General features: G+C 30.1%; 2 protein-coding genes across 2 annotated transcripts in view; one reads left to right on the top strand and one right to left on the bottom strand.

Annotated features, from left to right (window-relative positions):
- The window catches only part of LOC124362308, a 185,475-nt gene that overhangs the window by 8,499 nt on the left and 155,347 nt on the right, over positions 1-21,629 (bottom strand). The window lies entirely within an intron of this gene.
- On the top strand, positions 6,251-8,904 carry LOC124362310. Its single transcript, XM_046816704.1, has 2 exons — positions 6,251-6,353; positions 7,866-8,904. The coding sequence occupies exons 1-2, from the start codon at positions 6,291-6,293 to the stop codon at positions 8,178-8,180; spliced, it is 378 nt and encodes a 125-aa protein (XP_046672660.1). The 5' UTR covers positions 6,251-6,290; the 3' UTR covers positions 8,181-8,904.

The raw sequence follows: 21,629 nt of genomic DNA, 5'->3' as shown, positions 1-21,629 counted from the left end.
AAACTCTGTTTACAATAGCCTATGTGGTTCAAATGGGACTTTTAATTTCAATAAAAGAATCATAGTTTCTTAGCTTTCTTAATTGGGATGAGCAGAAGTGAAAAGGTACTTTTACGTATTTTATCTTCATGCACAACAATAATTTCGATCTTGCTATTTTCAGATTAAACAAATTTCATCTAGTAAGCCTCACACTGGTTGATTCTTTTGTATTTTTTGTATTTATATCCACATCTCCATGCATGCTATAAAAGTTGTATATATTTTAAATAAAATCTGTAAGCAAATAATTGTATATGATCGTTCATCTTTTGTAACGACACTTAATGCTAAATATTCTTTTAAATGTCCTCATTTTCAATGCAGAGTTTCAATAATGTCGTTTTAAATCATCACTCTAAATAGTATAAAACTATTTAAGAGTTTAAATTTTCTCAAAAAGACAGGTATAACACTCATTATTTTTTTTGTAAACTCGTTATTCAAAATATTCTAATATCATTAATATTTTGGTGATCAAGTCACTAGTTTGAAAATGTGTATATTTTTTACAATTTAAAACTGTTAAATGACTTCAACGCTAATCGGTGCTTACGTCTCTTCAACTATAGTGTTTAAAAATAAAGACACATGTTTTATAAGGGAATTTAATACATCACATATTAGAAAATCTGATAATATCGATTCAATGATACTACTTTTGGATTTTATTTTATTTGTTGTCCTCTAAGGGTCGGCTAGGCCAAGTACTTTAGTCTTAAGGGATATTTTGTATCCCTTAAGGGTCACAGCAACATAGATGTCTCACTTAAATCTGGGCAACGTTCCACAATCTAGGAGCTCCACAACACTAACCGTTAAATGTCGAGATTATTTGGGTGCAATGACATCAATAGGTCTGGTCTACTGCGGAAGATAACTGTTGAAGGTGATTCCCTAAGTGTTAAGGGCTGTTGCCAGCCTAGACATAACGACAACCTATCCCTTGTTTGCTTTTATTAGAGAAGCTGGAACAGAGCTGGGTTTTCCTTCTCACAAGACTGAGATTATAGCCCAAAAACCTTCTTCTTGGTTCTTGACAGGAGACGGCACCTACACCCATACATAATTCTCTTATTTTAGAAGCAGTGCAAACAATTTCTCAGCTTCTTATTCTAAGAGAATAAAAAAAACAATGGTTATAACTTTTTAAAATTCAGTAGTCTTATAAAACAATGTCTTCCTAAGGAAGTCATACATATCCAAAGTGCTAAAGGTGGTAAAACGAAACAACTGAAATTGTTATGAAACAATGTTAAGTAGCTCATAGGATGGACTGCACTACATAATGGATTATCTCTAGAGATACCCACTTTGTGGAGACATTACCGCTATGTATTACTGCTAGTATTCATGGCTTCTGTAAGAGAAGACCTGTTTATGAAGAGAAGACTAGATGCTCAGTAAGGGCGTGTGTTTAAAGAACTCATTCATAAGCCTAGTAACGTTCGCCATGTTCTATTAAAATATAACGAAATATATTTATCGTCTTAACACAATAAAGCAGAAAACATTGAGACACACTCAACATAATGGTGATGATTAAAAACTGATAAGCGAAGGTCCATCACTATTGACTCTATCATCCCTAAATTGTCTCATTCCACCGTTTCAGCACCCATGCCCGTATTTGAGTACGTATTTCATAAATAATACATACTGAGTTTAATCTTTTGTTTAAATAAAAACAGAAGATTAAAAATATTTTGTAGAAAATTTAAATAACGCATGAAAATTACATTGTTTTTAGAACAGGATTGCAAGACATAACTTTCATATTATGCTGAGTTCTTTTAAAATTCATACAGAGTGTTTGATAAATTAGGAAAATATTTTGGAAAATGGTTTAATGGATTAAAATGATCAAATAAAGCTATTCTCTATTTCGATTCAATATGCGCCTGGCTGTATGTATATGTTTTTAATGTAAAAATAATCAATATGTGAATAAGTATACGTATACAGATTGTACGACAGGTTAAACAGTCATCTATTCCGTTATTTATCATCCATTCATAACAAATTTAATAAAGTAACAAAATCTTTGTATTTTTATAAGTTATTATTTGTGTCTATATAATTTGTTTCTCTTCTTGTCACTTTTTCATAAAGTTTTTCTTTAAATTTTTAAAAGGCCACCATTTTATATTTATGAACGGTTGTTTTTTTTGTTTTATTTCTGAATTTTGATATTCAAAAGATTATGGTATGACGGACAGAAATACGTGAAATGAATTGACATAGACCATAGTGTTAGAGAATTGTTTAGTTTCTTTCATCCCTTCAACCGTATCTTAACATGTTTTTTCCTAACGTTACCATCATCCTGTATATTTGGTATATTGAGTGATATACAATTACACCCAGTTTAAGTCAGTGAGCGATACAATTGCCAGTTTATTGAGGTGATGCTTGCTATGTGATCTAATATTCACGACAAATGAACCAGTCATGCTGCAATCCCTGAGGCATTGTTGCTAGCCAGTGATGGACACATAACAGACAGGTATGTATAAGGGAATTCAGACTCCTAATTTTATCGTTACCAAACAAACAAATCATGCGTATTTAAAGGTACAATTCGCAGAAAGTTATTCATTATTATTTCAATTTTCTTTGATTCGAAAAGGAATGAGCCTAATCTATTTTTTTTTTTAAGTGAAGTAAAATATTATGTACGACTTCTAAACTCACTATATAGAAATCAACTGTAGTTATTTACCTATAATTTGTATTACCAAAAACTTTCCAAGAACTTGTCTAAAATTTTATTAAAGAATATATAGAATCTTTGAATCACATAGGTTTTTTTATTTAAAAAAGAATTTTGGTAAGTAAAAACTATTAAGACAAAAACAAAGAATGTATGAAAATTACAAATGTATTTTGTGATTTTGATAGAAGCACGGCATGCATCTCATACATAGCAAACAGTTTTTAAAGAAGCGACTCGACTAAATAACAAGAATGAATAAGAGGTACGCTGGATCTTTATTATTCTATGTACAGACAAATTCGTTCATCGAACCAAGTAAAAGCATGATGACTAACAATTAAATTATTTTGAGTTATTTTTAGAAAGTTTGAATTAAACAAATATATAAAATATGTACTGTTTTACTTATATTATCTCATTTAGCTTACATCCAAAAATGTGGTGATATCAGAATATTGGTTCGCATAAGGATAACGTCATAAAAATACATTTCTTTCTACAAATAAATAATATTAACTTTTGCAGGAAATGAGAAGTAGTTTATTATAAATCTTATTTAAGAAACTTCAATTAATTTATTATTATTTTACTACACTCAGAAAATTATTGTATATATGTATATATATATATATATATATATATATATATATATATATATATATAAAGCTCTAAAGTTGTATAAAACTACAAAAATTGCTTTTATTGACCGAAAAATCTTTATTTGAATAGGGTGAGATTTAAAAATTCATTACTGTAACAGGTAACGAGATATAATTCACAGTTACATAACAGCGAGAGAACAATTGCTCATTGTTTGGGGTAAATAATTTCATGCAAACTCCATTCGTGACCCACTTGTATAACTGGGACGCTACAACTGTCCAACTACATGGCTGTCAAACCAAATAATTAATAGCAGTCGAGGGAGGAGTTAACAACACTGGAACGAAATGATTGGCACAAAACGAATGAAAATAATGCAGATTAAAATTATACTGTTACGAAACCTATGTGATTCAACTAGTGTCATCATTAAAAGGACACATCCCCTGTGTATTTTTAAGTTCGATGTGAACTTTACGTGTATTTTTTATTGCATATAATTTAAAATACAACTACATAACTGTATATTTGATTGTGTTTAGTGTGCATTACCGTATGGACTTATGGCTGTATCATAACTGTCACAGAATTACCTAAACACGTGTTCATTACCTACGAAGGCTTTGGTCTTACATTTAAGCTTTTTATAAAGATTGTTTAACAAATGTGGGGAAATAATTTGGAATATTTATGGGGTAAAAATTTAAAAAAATCTTTTGTACTCATGTATTTTCATTTCGGTTAGTGGATATAGTCTGTACGTGTTAAAGAAAATCATAGCTCAGAAAAGGTCGAAGGTACATCGTCGTATTTTACATGAATGTGTGATTAAAATGTTATTCTTTACTGAAATAAAACCCTATTGTTAATATCAAAAAATGGTGGCCTTTTAAAATTCGACGGCAAAATGTGATAGAAACTCACAAAAAGATAAACATTTTTAGGATACTTAAAAGATTGCTTTTAATAACATAATCTGTTTTAATACTTTACTTGGAGTGAATGGATAAGAAAAATAGTAATATTATCAGAATTTTTTTAAAATTAATTATATTTGCTTTTAAAAATCTAGAATTTTCTTCAAATTTTAATTTAATACACATTGCTTACAAGAGCACGAGGGGTGGTGCTGCGTTAAATAGAAATTCAACCGCTAGTGTAATAGTATTAAAGCAGTTGTAGTTTATACATTTATAAAAATTATAAAAGTTCCAAATACATGATTCTAGCTTAATCTTACTGTAATTGACTTCAAAAGTATTCTACTTTTAACCTGCAATTCTAATCAACGAAAACACTTCGTCTGAGAATTTCCAGGGGTATTTTGCATTGTTTAGATTTCAGAATTTTATACTAACATTGTATTAGTATTTGCTATTCATTCGAATATCACACTTCAGTTTTATTCTCCCTAAACACTTTTCAGCCTGAGAACCACAAAAATCAAGCTTTTACATAAAATTGAATGAAGCGAACAAGTTTGATTAAAAGGCTCTCTATTATTTATTTACTCCACTTTAATTATACAATTTTATTATTAAATATTATAATTTATTTTTATTAATATTTCTTAAAACTTATGAAAATTGTCATTATGTCTGGTAAAAAGACAAAAACATTAAATATTTTTCTCAGAAATGTTAGGTTTGTTCACATGATTTGATTGACACGATTACCACCCTAATTAATAATGGTTTCATAGTAATAAAATTTTACGTCTCCTCATATTAGTAATATATTTTATGAAAGTATGTTGTTCTATGAAACCATATACGTGTTTTTGGTCTACAAACTATTGGATATAGTGTATATAGTGTTGTATAGAAGTTGATTGACAAAATTTTTAGTAATTAATTAAATTAAAAGCATGGGGAAAACAAAGTATAATGCAAGTCTTAAATGAAAAATATGATCAGAATTTTATCATTGAAACTAAATCAAATTATCTGTCACTATGGAAAACCATTATTATTTTCAATATGCCATTGATATTTATTATAGTTAAATATTTTATTCTATACGAATCTTATTCACAAAAGTTATGATGTATGTATATTTGTATGATTTAGCAATGAAAAACAAGTTTTGTATTTGTGAAGAAACCAAAAACTTGTATATTTCAAGTAAATACAAAAACACAATTTATATATATAATGTGATATTAAATATTTAAAAATAATAAATAAATACCACGAACTGTTAATGTACGTTCCTGAGGAAAAGAGGTTTGTACGAATCTCTGGACCAAGTCCTGCAGACTTCTACATACATACTACTGCTATCTCAAGGTATGTACAGTTTCCATTTGAAATTAATTTTACTTACAAAATCTGCAAGAAGTAGTAACAGACCGAAGTAGTTGGGATAAGGGGTGAACCGTTTGAGTGATTACATTATACTTGTGTAGACCTTATTATCTCCGCCCGCCACTACAATGCGAGACCGGCAAGAACATTTTACTTGTATGACTTCCAATAATAAAATTATCCTACCCATCCGGTACAAGGTGACCTCGTCAAATAATACATACCTCGAAGAAAACGAAATAGTAGACACTGGAAATAAAAATTTTTATCGTAATTTATTTGACTAAAGGAACAACTTTATTGCGACTTTTGTAAAAGGTTCAAATACACATTCCAGAGTACACTATAGCAAATTCTATATAAACAAACGTTAACTAATTTAAGCTATCTCCTTTTTAATTAAGAAACGTGATATTTGCTCGCTCATGACGTTAGTTAATTCAGGGTTACGGGCAACTTGCCCTGGCCTAGTTCGCTAGTTTTCAATCCAATGGCAAGTTATGCAGATTGGTACAACAGTTAGAGTAGTGTATGTCACGGGATTCCAGACGCATGTCAAACTTTGTTAGTTACGCTCAATGTTCCTACATACATTTGTTGTTGGAGAGCTACTGTTTCAACAGGCGATGTTCAGCTCTTTATTCATGACGTCATTACTAAATCTAATTTTCGTCCTTGTCCTAGTTAAGGTATGGTAATTGTTTGGCAAGTCTAAATGGTGCTCAATACTCTCAATTAAAATAGTCTATAAAGTAGATCTTCCCCATGGTAAACATTTATGGCAAATACATTTAATCATACATTTTTAATGTAAAAATAAAACTTTATTTAATCACATGAATTTGTCTATAATATCCTAAAACAATGTGGTGTAATAAAAAATTAACTTCGGTTCATTCAGATTATTTTATATCGTGTTGAAATTATTTTGAAATTACGAAATATCTTTACATAAGCGCCACTTATTCGTTTATGAGAGATTGGTCTACACTGAATAATATGCAAAAAGTACATTAAATAAATTTCTTATACATTTAAAAACTTAATACTTTTTAATGGGCGGCCATAAATAATATCGATCCACGTCTACGCTAAAGTGTTGAGCAATATACGTATCTTTATATATTTTATTCTTATTTATAATAAACTTCTATAAAATGAATCTTCGTCACATAAAAATTTCGTAAATTTAATCATAAAATATAGATTAACAACTAGCTTTAATTTAAAAAGGGTGATTTTATGTAAAAAAAACTTCAAAACTGCGGTGTGCTAAAAATTACCTTTGTTTAATTCAAATTATTTCATATCGGCTGCTTTATTTAAATAAAGAGTGTTCTTTACATAAACACCACTATATTTGTTAAAGATACTGCGTTTTATACTGAATATTAAAACGAGATATCTCCCATATTTTAAGGACTAAAACTAAGGGAGAACAGGTGCTTAAAGTTTGATATTATTCTAACGAGGTTAAAATTAATATCTCCGCTAATAGAGCCGCCTTTTAAATGCAGTTTATGTTCTGTGTGTATTTATTTTAGTTCACGAGAAAGGTTTAAACATTCTCTTATGTACATTAAAAGAAACATACTCAAATGCTAAAATTTCAAATAATTTGTAAAAGAAATTTTAAATCAAAATAACTCCCAATGGCTCTTTCTAATGAGACCGCAAAAGCTATGTAAATGAACATTGTTTTTCAATTTTTTAATTTAGAAATTTAATTTTTAATCTTGAACTTTTAAAGGCTGAAATGTTGTAATTCCGAGTAACTACTCAATATAATTATTACGTTTTCTAAATCAGATATATTCGTTATGTTTTATAACATAAATATTACATTCGTTTATAAAACGTTTTTGAATTATGTTTTCAAAGAAATATGTATAGTAATGAAACGCTATGACGAACAATTCTATTCATTTATTATTTACAGTAATACGTTTCACTTTTTAGCACTGGGTTCCGTTTGTAGGGATTGAGAAGTATCCGTAGTAATATAACGTAATAATTATAATACACTTTAATTTGTTTGTAATTTCTTTAATCGGAATTAATTATAAAATAAGTTACATGATTTTCAAGTGTTTTAAAGAAAGATATTCTTTCATAATACTATTATTGATACTCCCCTATAGTTTGTGTCTATAATACCTACTATAAACACTTTATGAATTATTGGATTTTTCTTTTCATAGATCTTACAACAAAGGGTTACTTCGGCAGCAGAACACGAAGAAGATGGATTATTCTACTCAAGAGGAGTTGGGCGTCAAGCTGCCAAGATAACAGCAATAAGAGTATACATAGATACGACCACAGAAAAACCAGTCTCTCATCCAAAACAACAGTCCAAACAAACATACACTCCCTTAGTAACAACTCCTGTACTGAGCACGGTACAGGTCCCACTTGCAAACACCTCATCTTTCGTGTACACTTTCGTGAACCTTTTTACCTCTGCTATGCAAAGAATAACCTTATTCTTCACAAAACCTTTTAGTTTCTTCTAAAGAGTTTGTTGCATGTAATGTTTTTATTTAAATAATGTTTTTGTATCTTGTGTAAAGTAGTATCAGATTCTTAAGAAGTTACAAATATTGATATTTTACTCCATAATTGTAAACAAAATTAATGTAATAGGATAAATATCATAAATGAGACTAACTGAGTAAAGATAAGTTTACAATAATTAATCATGTATTTTAAATTAAAGTATGAAATTTAAAAACAAAACTAATAATAATATTAATAGCAATAGTATAAACATAACTGTACGTTGCTTATCAATGATAATTATTGGAAGTATTTTACCAGAAACCAATAATATTCATATACACTATTGTACAGTTAGTGCAAGTTTTTATGTTACTCTACGTAGGATACATTAAGGGCCATTTCCTTTTCAGAAGCATGAGAGACATACTTAAAACTTATAAATGTTTCATGGAAAGTTGAAATTATATATTTCGTAGTAAATGTTGGAAATTTAACGAAGCAGTGGGCCTATTTATTTAAGACATGTTTACTTGTGAAGTACATTTTTTATTATAAAAACTATATTCGAGACAATTTTACGTCATCTACTTCCTTACAAAATGTATCTGATCACAATCTTAAAGTTCTGATATTCCTTATATATATGTATATCCAATGTGAGTTCTTTCACATCAAATCGCTTTAGTTTGTATATTCAAAATATGGTCACTATTATACACTTAAGCCTCCTAAATATACTGTATACTGAGTAAATATGTATATCTTTGCTCTAATTTTATAAGAACACATAAATAAAAGAACACACGAGCGAAGCGTTCTCCAGGCTCTAAAGGGTGTTGGAGTGGAATGAAAGCATTTCACGATTTACAATAATCCTGTTAGGTTTAATTTAATAAGACATATGAAATAAAACTTATCTGGTTAAAAAAATATTAACTTGTATTGTTCTTATCTTTAATTTCTCAAGTTTACCATACAATAAACGTTTTATGTAATAATACGCTATTTTACGATTTAAAATCAAACTTTAAAATACAAAACATACAAATATAAATAATTTTGAACGAACATGTTTAGGATTATGTTTTTTGAGTAACCTGAAGAAAAAATAAATCCGGCCAATCTTTTATACGATTAAAAATGATAGAAAGAAAGGTTATTGCTACGAATTTCATGGAGACGATGCATCAATTGCATGATAAATAAATATTCCAAATTTACAATACATATCTCATCAAATCACAGTATCATTTGCAAGTATTATGATAAATAAAGATTGATGTACGCCACACCGCACATTCTAAAACAGCCTTTGCTGAAGTTCAACGCAACACTTCAAATATATAGTTTTTTTCAAGTCTATAGCTTATTTTATTATTGATGTGTAGAACGACATATAACTATAAGAAAAATTATTTTTATTTTTCCAAGCCAAAGACAAGATAAATCGCGTCAATCTGATGATCGGCATGCTTCAATGGCGCTCATCCAAATTCCATTGTAAAACATGCACTACCAAATAAATAATTCTTGTCTGCGTAAAATGAAGTTTTGTAAAAATATCTAATTTTCTTGAGAAATCTTGCAACATGATATATTTACATTGTTATTCATCAAATTGGTTTCATATCAGTAATTAAATGATAAATTTTTACACGCCGCTGGCGCCGTACAATAATATTGTATGTTTTAGAATATATAAGTTGCATGTGCTAAAATTTCAAATTTTAAATCTCTTCTGATTTTGACTAAACATTTATTTATCCTCCTATTTATCGTTGCCATTATGGTTACCAATAAGAAAATTTTAAAAATTATCACTAACGCTCAGCCAAATCCCACATGGTGACATGCGCCATCATCGTGTTCAGTGTTTCTCATATACAAATGAAGTTTCTCGCAAAATTTCTATTCAATATCAGTTCGTTTTCGAGACATCGTGTTGATAGAAAAAGGGATTAGACACACAGACAGAAATTAATTTTTTTTCCAGCTCTTCGAGTGAATGGTTTCAGTGACAATCAGTCAATTATAGATAAGTAATTTACATTAACCTTTAAATAAAAGAAGCAGGTTCAGTGGTAATGAAAAAGTATCACATGTTATCAATATCACAATATAATAATTTTGTTTTCAATGAGTCCTTGACGTATTAACAATTCAATAATTTGTGACAAAATATAACACAAAAATCAAAACAATATTTATAAGGAGCTAATCTGTGACTTTTTCAATCACATGCTGTCGGTATACCTACGAGAACAACCTTTAAAACATTGTTCACTTAAAAGAAGAAGCTGATAAACCCTTTTATTCCATTTAGTCCAATGTCCACATCTTGTGCAAGCCGTAGAGGAAAATCTGGCCACCATCATAGAATGCAGGTGACCCCGCACAGCTTAATATCTCCTTCACCCTGCTCAACGAGATAGTCACCATCTTCGGCTCGTCCTCCAGCTTCTAGACAGCCCCAGGAGCCCAGGGATCACAGTGACTGGCGGCGGGTCATTATTCTTTTTACACAGAAGCTACCAGGAGACGGAAGGAGCTCGTGGAGCCTCCCAGAGAGCAGCTAACCACACATAATATCAAAGGACCAACAGAAGTATTAATAACAAACAGAAATTACATTTCTCCTGCCCGTCAAGTAATATGCTTCGTTGACATTTAGCTAATAAATATCTCAACACACTAAACAAATGTATTTATATAATGTTTTTACTTACTCCACATTTATATAAATATAATAAATTACTATTTATTTAAATATTTCCATGAGTTTGTATTTTGTCAAGGCAAATATAAACATTATAAATATTTCACAAGTTGGGAAGTAATTAATTTTAAGAACTGGATAAAAAAATGATATTTTTGACAGTAAATAAAGTCTAGGCATAAATACGGGAAAATATTCAAATTGATTACAGCCACTGATAGTATAAACATAACACGTAATACAAGTTTACGAATATCAGAGATGGGCGTTACAGAAAGTATTCAACACGTTCCATATCCCACATAATACAACCTTTTAATATTAATACAACACATAAATTATTATAAGTATAATTTTTAACAGTATATCATTATAATACGCCATTTAAATTATACCTAATACAGCAAACGCGTCCGACCAAAAACACAGGTTTTATTTTTAAATTACCCAAACATTACTTAGAATGTTTAACAGGAAATATCATATCAGTAAAGAAAACCTATATATTTATATGGAGTTAACTCACTGACTGAATACACAAAAACATGTATAGGCTACCATATAATAAAAGGATTCAGACAAGTTATAAGCCATACCACGTGTTACATAACATGCTTCTCTAAGGTAGCATACAAATTTATAATTTTTAGATCATACCAATCTTGAGAACTCCTTTAGAAATACAGTCAGACGGAAAGTTAAAATGTTTACGATGTGACAGTAGACGTTGGGTAAGTGCACACATGAGCTGTAGCAGGAGTGAGACATTCACAGGTTCTTATTATTCTTCACCTTACAATATTCCTTGCTAAAATACTACGTTAAAAACTTGAAACCATATTCAAAGTAGTATTATTAAATGTTTGAGAAATATATTAATACAAAACGGAAAAAACTTAAAAATTTGATTTGAAATTATTTAATTCACAAACGTTACATAGAATAAATTATAGCTAACATGTATTTCATTCTTCCCATCACGATATTTTCTATCACTAACTAATATCATCATGTATGAGGCTGTATGTCACTCTAGCAACAGACCTGACGTCACAAGTTTACATATTACAGTTGTTAACACTTATTCTAAACCAACATGAGAGCTATTGTAATTTATACAATTTAATATTTAGTCTACTATCAAATCCACTATTACAGTATGTAATTTTGCTTTTTATTTCTCTATGAGTTCAAGCAATTTGGCAATAAATATGGGTAAATGAGAAACATAGAATAAAATATAGCCTACTCACTGTTGTATGTGCTTTGGAGCTTTTATGATGATCTTATCTAAACTTTAACTACTATATATTTTTTTAAAGAAATACTTTATACATACAATTATTCAGTTTAAGTGGCCTAAACTCTGGACAAAAAAGTCCTGTAAGTTTTGTAATGAAAGTTATATAAAACCCGCAGTATTCTTTTTCTGCCCTTTGATTGGCTATACTTCAGAAATTATTTTTTATTACTGGAGGGACTTATACGTCTTGTATCTAAGAAGTCAATTTATACTTCTCTTGGAAATGAAAACTGGAATTACCTAGTAAAGAAAACAAGAAATAGATTTCCCATTGGACCTCTACGAAGTCATCCTACCGTACATCACAAGCACAGTTTACACACATGTTCTTTGGTAGGGTTGAATTAAAGTTACTTATCAGGTATTAAACATGAAAAAGGTAGATACAGTGCGACATATTATGTTTTTACTAATTATACTAATGAATAAGTTTAACCTAACTTTAACTCTGCTAACTCTGCTAAAATCCTAATAAATTCACAAGTAATTGTCAATTTATTTGTGTGAATTAATCGAATTCGATCGTAAATAGAACAATTGAGGCTAATATAGAGAAGAAGTTTACAGGTAGCAACTTTTACAACGAAGTGAAATTAACTCTACAAACGATATATCAACACAATACACAGATTTTAATACATGGCAATATTATCGGTTATGCTCTAATAATAATAGTTGAACTTACTAATCTAATCGTTAACTATAGTGAATCAACAATTTAAGGCATCATATTCCTTTACACTCCACCGTTCCTCCTCTTATCCGACTATATCTGACCAGTTAAATTCTCCAAAGCTTAAGAAACCAAGATAGTTTCGGTCCTGAATCCCAAACATACGACTTTTGAAGAAGCGGCAATTTAAAATATAGTAACTTAGAGTCAAAGGATCCGTAAAAACGACTCCAGGGATGTAACACGAATACTTATCTGGTATGAGAGGTATAATTTTATAATCGGACTATAATTTTTACAAATATATGGAAATCAGTTTATCAACCTTAAAGCTATTTAGAACACCTATATCCTTTGCACCCTCACTCAGAAGTGTTTCCAAATTTATTGATCATTAATTACCAATAGAATTACAAAACGTAGCCATTGCTGTCGAGGCTTCCTTCCTAGTATTATATGCCAAAATTAGGACTAATATATTATTTAAATAACCCTAAGCATAAGACAAGTGTTTAAAAATACCGAAACAATTTTGAGTCTAAAATTACAAATCTCTGTTTCAAATAGTCAAGTAATTGAAATAAAGTTAATCGGCATAAAATAAATATATGTATTGAAAACTACCAACCATTACCAAGCTTTACGGACAGGTTATGAATGACATGAGTTATGAATCGTTGACACGAGTCGTAAGATTCTGCTTTATTACTAAACTGTACGTAACATAAAATAATGTCCTGAATAGTCATATTTTTATGAGTGAAGTGCCTCAGAGTTTAAATTGTAATGTTGTATATTAACACTCTCTCAATGGACAAAGGTTATAAAACTCTCAAAGGGATACACAGGGACACGTTTCTCCTCCAGCAAATGTAAAGTTCGCCGGTGTGAAAATTACAATTTCGTTTTACATTTTGACTCTTTTGATGAAACTAATACAAATTCATACAAATATACAAGGACCACCTTAACCCAAGTCGTAGACATGCTAAATCATATTTTACTAATAACTGCCTAAACATGCATAAAACATACGGTATGAACTATTCTAATACAAGATCATTATGATGTCTTCCCAAATTATGTTTTACAAACTGTTATACAACAAATAGGTAGAATATAACAACATCAAAAAAATTTTATTTGACAAATAACATGAATACATATATTAATATGTCAAAGGAGTAAACAAACATATTATAAATGAAATAAACTATTTACAACTCAATTGCTATTACAACTGATTACTTTATTCTGAGATCACGCACTATTGATCTTTGCTTCCCTTAATACTATGTATTTGCATCTGCTACATTTTATCCAATGTTTACATGTTTTTAAATGGATCTGTAGTTATTATTTTGTGATTGTGTAGTTTTAAATGCCTGTATACGTGTTTATAACCCTATTAAAGAGTATTCGTTCACATCGTAAAACACCCTAAATGTTTTTGGAAAGTAAATTAAGCGAACAACTCTGAACAGATGCTCTGCAGAAAAATTGTGAAACCATAATAGATCGCATTGGAGTGCCACTAAAAATTGCATAATCACGGTTTCGCGGTTTTGAAGAATCGTTTTTCTGTTCTCTTAGGACACGAAGCTGAGAAATTGCACTTAGTTCCAAAAGGACCTTTGCGCTGCTTCCGGAATGAGTGTGTTCTGAATTGGCAAGGTTGGGGGTAGGGGCCCTCTCCTGTTGAATATTTTGAGGCATAAGCTCAGCTATGTCTCCTTGGAAGAAGGGGAAGCCCGATCCGTACCAATCTCGCCAGGCAAAGTAGCTGGGGGTATGGGGGAAACCCTTATATCTAGGGTAACAAAAACCCATAATGATTAAGGAGCAGTCCCCCACAACATTCAGCAGTCATCTCCTTTCACTAATGTTGAGATAATTATATAATTAATTGTTTATTTTGTTCCATGTTCCAAAAACACTAAATTAAATATCACAAAACGTGAGATTTATTTGTTTTCGATACAGCTACCAATTAAATTTATAAAAGAGGAAAACAATAGGAAAAGCGAGTTTTCAAACGTGTAAAATGTGTGTTTCATACGGTCTCATATACAGCATATATCACAAAAACCACAAAGAAACACAATATTTCTTACATTTACCATTTTTTATTATTTAAATTTCCGTTATGATTAAAAACTTTAAAAGTCGCAGTCAATGCATAAATACTACTACAAATTGTAAAATACCATAAACAATGCACTAAACAAGGAATAACAAATATATCAGCAAGTGAATCAAAATCAATTCTAGTAATCAACCATTTTGTCATATAGCATATGAACCAAGTGAAAAAGAATATGCTGGTATATGTTAAACTAATGCTATACTGGAGAACACACACCGAATTGATAATTGTGTAAGAGGCTTATCAGTACACAAGTCCTGACCTGAGCTTAATCACTGTGTCAAAACATCAATGCCAAACTGGAATACATGTAGAGCAGTGGTGAGACTGCGTGGATGTACAGTTCCGCATTAATTCTGTCACACACTGTAAAATTGATCCTCTTTAAGTAGCTTATTCTCTCATTTGTTGTACTTTATTCCCTTCTGATAACATCTTGGAGGAGGTATTTTCAAAGGTTATAAAACAATAAAGTAACTCACAATTGCCTTATAGACAGTCTAAGGGTCGTTTTGTAAAGATTTATTTTGAAATATCCATTCCAAGGGATGGATATTTCAAAATAAATCATTCTAAAGTAAAATATAAACTGCTGGAACAATGAAAAACTCCTTAACCACAAACTATTTGTATCATTATTTCTACTAAATTGCGATACAACGTTAAACAAGCTTATCTGTCAGTATTCAGAAGTGCAGTACTTTATTGCTCAAGTTAAAAATTCACATATCACAATTTTAAAATGTTAAATGTTAAAGTCATGTTCTGAATTTTAATATTTTTTACCCCAGATTTGTGAAGAATATAGTTCACTAAAACAATTTACCACTAAAAAGGATAAATGGTTGTAGTTCAGTAAAGCGAGTGAAGGGTTAGAACAGTTGACGTAGATGAATGTTTACCTGAACATTTACCTAACCTGCAAAATGTACTTGACTTCAGTCCGTAATCCATCACTACGTGAAACATCTCAGGGGCTACTAGCTTTACACTTCACTGGTCCTCTAAGAGAATAATTACCGGTACATTTTACAATATAATTTTAAGTACATTATTGAATATCGTTTTTATACTTTTAAAATAAATACAAAATTTTCATAGTAAATGTATTTGTAGAACTTATATATCAACACAGTACACATATTATAATATATCTCGGTATTATCGGTTATGATCTAAATAATAGTTGAACTTAGTAATCTAATCGTTAACTATAGCAGTTTATATCTAACTAGAATAGATATAAAATATACAATATTCAGTCAAATTTTGGTTTTTTCACCTTTTTGAAAAGATGTTAACATCAAAAATTGATTACCCGTGGCACTGCAACTTAAACAAATTAGATAAATTCCAATAATAACCCTAAATAAAGTATTAAAAGCATTAATTTGTATTCTAATTAATTTTTATTGTCTCACTTTAATAGCTCAGTACCACACCGAATGTGAACATATTTATTAAACAGCTGGGGTAGCGTTTAATGTAAAACAATGCAGAACTATCTACTGTCATTGTTTGCAATGCAGTTTATTCTACATGTTAACCAAATGTCGAGATTCTGGGGTTCATGGGCAATTCGATAGGTCTAGTCTACTGTGGGAGATAAGTGTTGGAGTTGCTGTGGTTTGTTCCCTAACCTCAGAGGTTCTTGCTAGCCTCAACAAGGATGTGCGACACCTTGCCTACTTTGACTGGAGAGGCTGGTTCAGAGCTGGCCTCTCCTTCCGGGAGACATGACTTTGAAATGTAGTGCCCTATCTTCGTCATGGATCTCGATAAGAGGCGGCCCCTACTCCCTAACCTTACCCATCCTGAATATCCTGTCACTCCGGAAGCAGCGCAAAGGTTCTTACAGGACTAAGTGCAATTTATAAGCTTCTTGTCCTCAGAGAACAAAAAAAACCTCTTGTGGGAAGACTTGTACAAATAAAGGCATATAACTCAAATTTTGTACTAATATATAGTTGGTTGGTTCATATATGCAAAGACTTTTTAAATTCCGAATCGATTTATAAATGCTTTGATTTGTCTAAGAATGTCTATTTAGTCTTAAACGAGGCTGAGGGAGACAATTTCTTAGACTGACGTATGATTTTTAACTCAATCAGTCGAATTGTGATCACCCAAACATCCTGGGATGACTGTGTTTCCGTTGGAATCCAAGAAATAATTTCCTCCATGCATAACTGCTCCCAAAAATGATAAGCGATACATGACAAATATGACATATTTATAAGTGGGAAGGGCTGTGCCAGTTATCATGTGTAATTTTTACTCCTGAGTTTCAACGGAATCAATGAGAAATAAATCAAAGCCGGCATTTAGGGAGCTGAGCTGCATTAGATTGTTAATATATTGATCTGATCGCAGAAGTCTGGATACTTATAAATGATCTTTGGGTATGAGTGACTTCATTCTTCTTATCTCTTTCTTTTTCCTCACATAAATTAAATTTATGTGAGACAGAAACTAATCATGTGTCCGTTTATGTGTCAAACTAGAATTTACTACTTAGATACGACCTTATTTCTCCTTTTATCAACTTTTCATTTAAGCATCACATAATTCACATATTGGATTACTTACTCCAATTCTACATTTATTACGTAAAACACAATATTTTAACGTTTATTGTATAATATAATTGTTACAATAAATTATAAAATAAAATAAATATTTATTAATACTAAAAAGTTAATTTAGGTAATAAAAATACATAATTTGGGTTTTTTTCTTAATTTTGTATCATATAGCTCTAACGATCAATGATTTCTATTGCTTAGAAAATTCAATATCAATTTTGACCCCAAGAGTGAAAAATAAAACTAATACTTTACTATTTTCCTTCAATAATATTAAATTATAAAGTACTTCAATTGTATATATATTCTTCATTCACTAAGAAACCCAAAAGCAACTCTATTTATCACCTTCTAGTAGTAATTTAATTGAAGTTCAAGGTTACGACATTCGGTATTTAAAGGTTGTATGTGGAAAGACGTACGAGCAAAATTACTGCACAGTACTACTTTGGGAAATTACCACGATCTTGGATATTATTAAACAGCGTTATCGATTATTACGATCTTCGTATAATTGTTAATATTTTGTTAATAATTGGTCATTCTTAACATTTATCTTGATTAGTTCTCTTAATTAACGTAACTAAAGGTATTACATTATCTTGATATGTATGATATTCATTGGTGTATCGTGGTTAAAAACAATTATAAAATAATTAAAGTACAAAAACTAGGTTTTCTGTTTTAAATTCACTTAAAAAAATAATCTCTGGAAATATAGTCATCAAGAAATAAACTTTAGCACAGTATTATTATTGCTTTCAAGGCAGCTAACATTTGGCTTACTTGAAAGCTGAACGAATGCAGATGTGCGCAGCATCTTGAAATTATCTTTTATCTTGTCAACATCGTAATATGTTGTACGTTGCTCTCTAACCTTTTTATTGATGAGGTTGATTCACAATCGTTTATTTTGTAAATCACATGTTTTGAATTAAATACCAAGCAATGCAAATTTTTGAATTCAAAAGAATAAAAAAAATAATGTTTCATTACTGGATTTCTATATTTATTTCTATTTTTTTAAATTGTATTTCTATATAGTATCCGATTCTAATAGTATTACATCATTGAAACCATGAAAGAATGTACAGTATTTTGTAATGCTAGTATAAAATCACGCATCGGTAACAATTTCCGTAGTAGTCTTCATGTAGATTCATTTATAGTTTTTACTATGTACGTTATATAATTTACGTTATTTCATAGTGTTATTTTTTAGTTTTCTAACACTCACTTACACTGTTGGTGCTCATGAGCTTTACAATCCTCAGAGCAAGGCACAGAGTTCATCCCTTATTGTAGTATGTGATTCCAACACAAATAGGTTTTTTTCTGATTAAAATTATATACCCATGCACCATAGTTCTTGATTAAACGAATAGCTGGTTGTATGCATGGGATTTATTCATCAAAGAAACGCTTTTCATTTTGTGTTTTTTTTAATTCGAACTGTAAAATTTTCAAAAGTTTTATTAAAACTCATGAGGTGGTAGCACTATATATATATATATATATATATATATATATATATATATATATATATATATATATATTTTAATTACATTCCATGAGGAATATAATTACTATATGCTCCTAAATACTCATATTTTGTTTCTGGAAAATAACAAGGGTATTTTTCTGGAAAATACTATATAAATTTTATTATACTTCTCTATTGTCTAAGATCTAACTTTAAGAATATTTGAAGAGCTTTTTGGGATAGAAAATTCTGGAGCTAAATTTTAAGTCTTCTACAGTTAACAATAAATCGATTGAGCTGAAGTAATATATTACTTGGATACTGTAAAATGTATTAATAATTTTGATTCTTGGTGATATACTTTGCTGTTCAATATTTTAATTAAATAAGTTTTCATACGATATTATATATTAGTAATTTTCAGCCTGCTTTGATATAATAGACACACAATGATTTCCGAAAACCGTTGCTGCATCCACAACTGAAAACTCGATTATTCAAATTCCTTGCAGCCAAAGGTTCAGTTACCTGTCAATCAGTGTCTACCCGCGTCCCGTCGATAACGAGATATTGTTACCGAACTGTGACATTGGATTCGTCAATTTGCACAATATCTTTAGTAACACAATAAAGTGACACATTTACGTTTGTTTATTAACCGTAAACGTGATATGGAATTAAGGAGACGGACAGATAACAAAGAGGTTATCGTCAAAATAACTGTAGGATATTTTCTCATTAGCCAGAAGGGGCCATAACTAAATGCAACGGTCTGTCTCTTTTCGTTCGCCATCCATCTTCTGTAAACAACAAAAATCAATTTAAAACTCGTCTCAAGCGCCTTCTGGTATCTAAAGCGTTTTACTCTGTTGAACAATTCGTGATGAGCTGCTGGGAAATTTAAAAATCGAAATTTAAAAATCAAAATTCAACATCTGGATCTGATGTCGGAATGGATGTGTCTGTATGAATGTTTAAAATGTATGTCTGACTGATTGAAAACGTGTACATGGTTTTTTACAAAATGTGTTAAAGTTTACGATTGCAATACAATGTCAGAAATTGTTTAAATGAAATAAATATATTATTATTATTATTATTAGCCGCGCTCACGCCCCATCGTACGGCCGAGTACAGTTTGATATTATTTCGAACCATTTTGTTCAGTATAAACTGTTCTTTCCTGTGGTTTATTTTGTTATTGTTTTATTTTTTATTTTTACTATTGGTAGCTGCACTTTTACAGCGCTTTGAAACACTCTTGTATTATTCACCTACTCTGCTAACTTGTTGCTGTATTGTATTGTTTATTCTGTATTTTATTATAATATTTCAGAATCGCTTCAGAAATTAAGTAAACTTAACCTTCGTGCCTTAGCCCCATCGTACGGCCGAGTGCAGTTTGATATTATTTCGAACCATTTTGTTCAGTATAAACTGTTCTTTCCTGTGGTTTATTTTGTTATTGTTTTATTTTTTATTTTTACTATTGGTAGCTGCACTTTTACAGCGCTTTGAAACACTCTTGTATTATTTACCTACTCTGCTAACTTGTTGCTGTATTGTATTGTTTATTCTGTATTTTATTATAATATTTCAGAATCGCTTCAGAAATTAAGTAAACTTAACCTTCGTGCCCCATCGTACGGCCGAGTGCAGTTTGATATTATTTCGAACCATTTTGTTCAGTATAAACTGTTCTTTCCTGTGGTTTATTTTGTTATTGTTTTATTTTTTATTTTTACTATTGGTAGCTGCACTTTTACAGCGCTTTGAAACACTCTTGTATTATTTACCTACTCTGCTAACTTGTTGCTGTATTGTATTGTTTATTCTGTATTTTATTATAATATTTCAGAATCGCTTCAGAAATTAAGTAAACTTAACCTTCGTGCCTTAGCCCCATCGTACGGCCGAGTACAGTTTGATATTATTTCGAACCATTTTGTTCAGTATAAACTGTTCTTTCCTGTGGTTTATTTTGTTATTGTTTTATTTTTTATTTTTACTATTGGTAGCTGCACTTTTACAGCGCTTTGAAACACTCTTGTATTATTTACCTACTCTGCTAACTTGTTGCGCTATTTTATTTTTTATTGTGTTTGTAAGCAACTGCAGATGTCATTAAAATTATTTGTTTAGAGAAAAATTAATAGCTGTTCAACTAACATAGAATATTTGTATCCATGGGGCAATTTTTTCACTTATTAGTAAACCCAAAAACCGAAATTACCAATACTCTTAAATTTTTTTTGACTCATTTAAACTAATAGAATATCGCTGGAAATTTTGCTAAATTTACTAAAAAACTTTATTCTTCAAGATATTTCACAGATTAACTATTATTTTTGGAATAGTGATTTTTAAAACTAGTAACTACCACCATTTTGCAACGGAAAATAATATTATTTGTTTCAGAGTGTTATATCTATTGATTAGTATAAATAAATAAAATTTCAACTAAGTTGCCAAAAACTGTGTATGAGATGTGAATTTAAAATCCTGTATGGAAAGGCAGACGCGAAAAAAGTGACACATGTGCACATATGTGCTTTTT

This window comes from Homalodisca vitripennis, chromosome 5, assembly GCF_021130785.1.
Source record: "Homalodisca vitripennis isolate AUS2020 chromosome 5, UT_GWSS_2.1, whole genome shotgun sequence".
Taxonomy (NCBI): Eukaryota; Metazoa; Arthropoda; class Insecta; order Hemiptera; family Cicadellidae; genus Homalodisca; species Homalodisca vitripennis.
The sequence above is the reverse complement of the archived record's forward strand: the minus strand, read 5'-3'. Positions and strand labels throughout refer to the sequence as shown.

Coding starts and splice junctions, on each gene's coding strand:
- LOC124362310 (XM_046816704.1), top strand. CDS start 6,291: ATGTTCAGCTCTTTATTCATGACGTCATTACTAAATCTAATTTTCGTC. Junction 6,354..7,865: donor TCGTCCTTGTCCTAGTTAAG/GTATGGTAATTG, acceptor TTCTTTTCATAG/ATCTTACAACAAAGGGTTAC.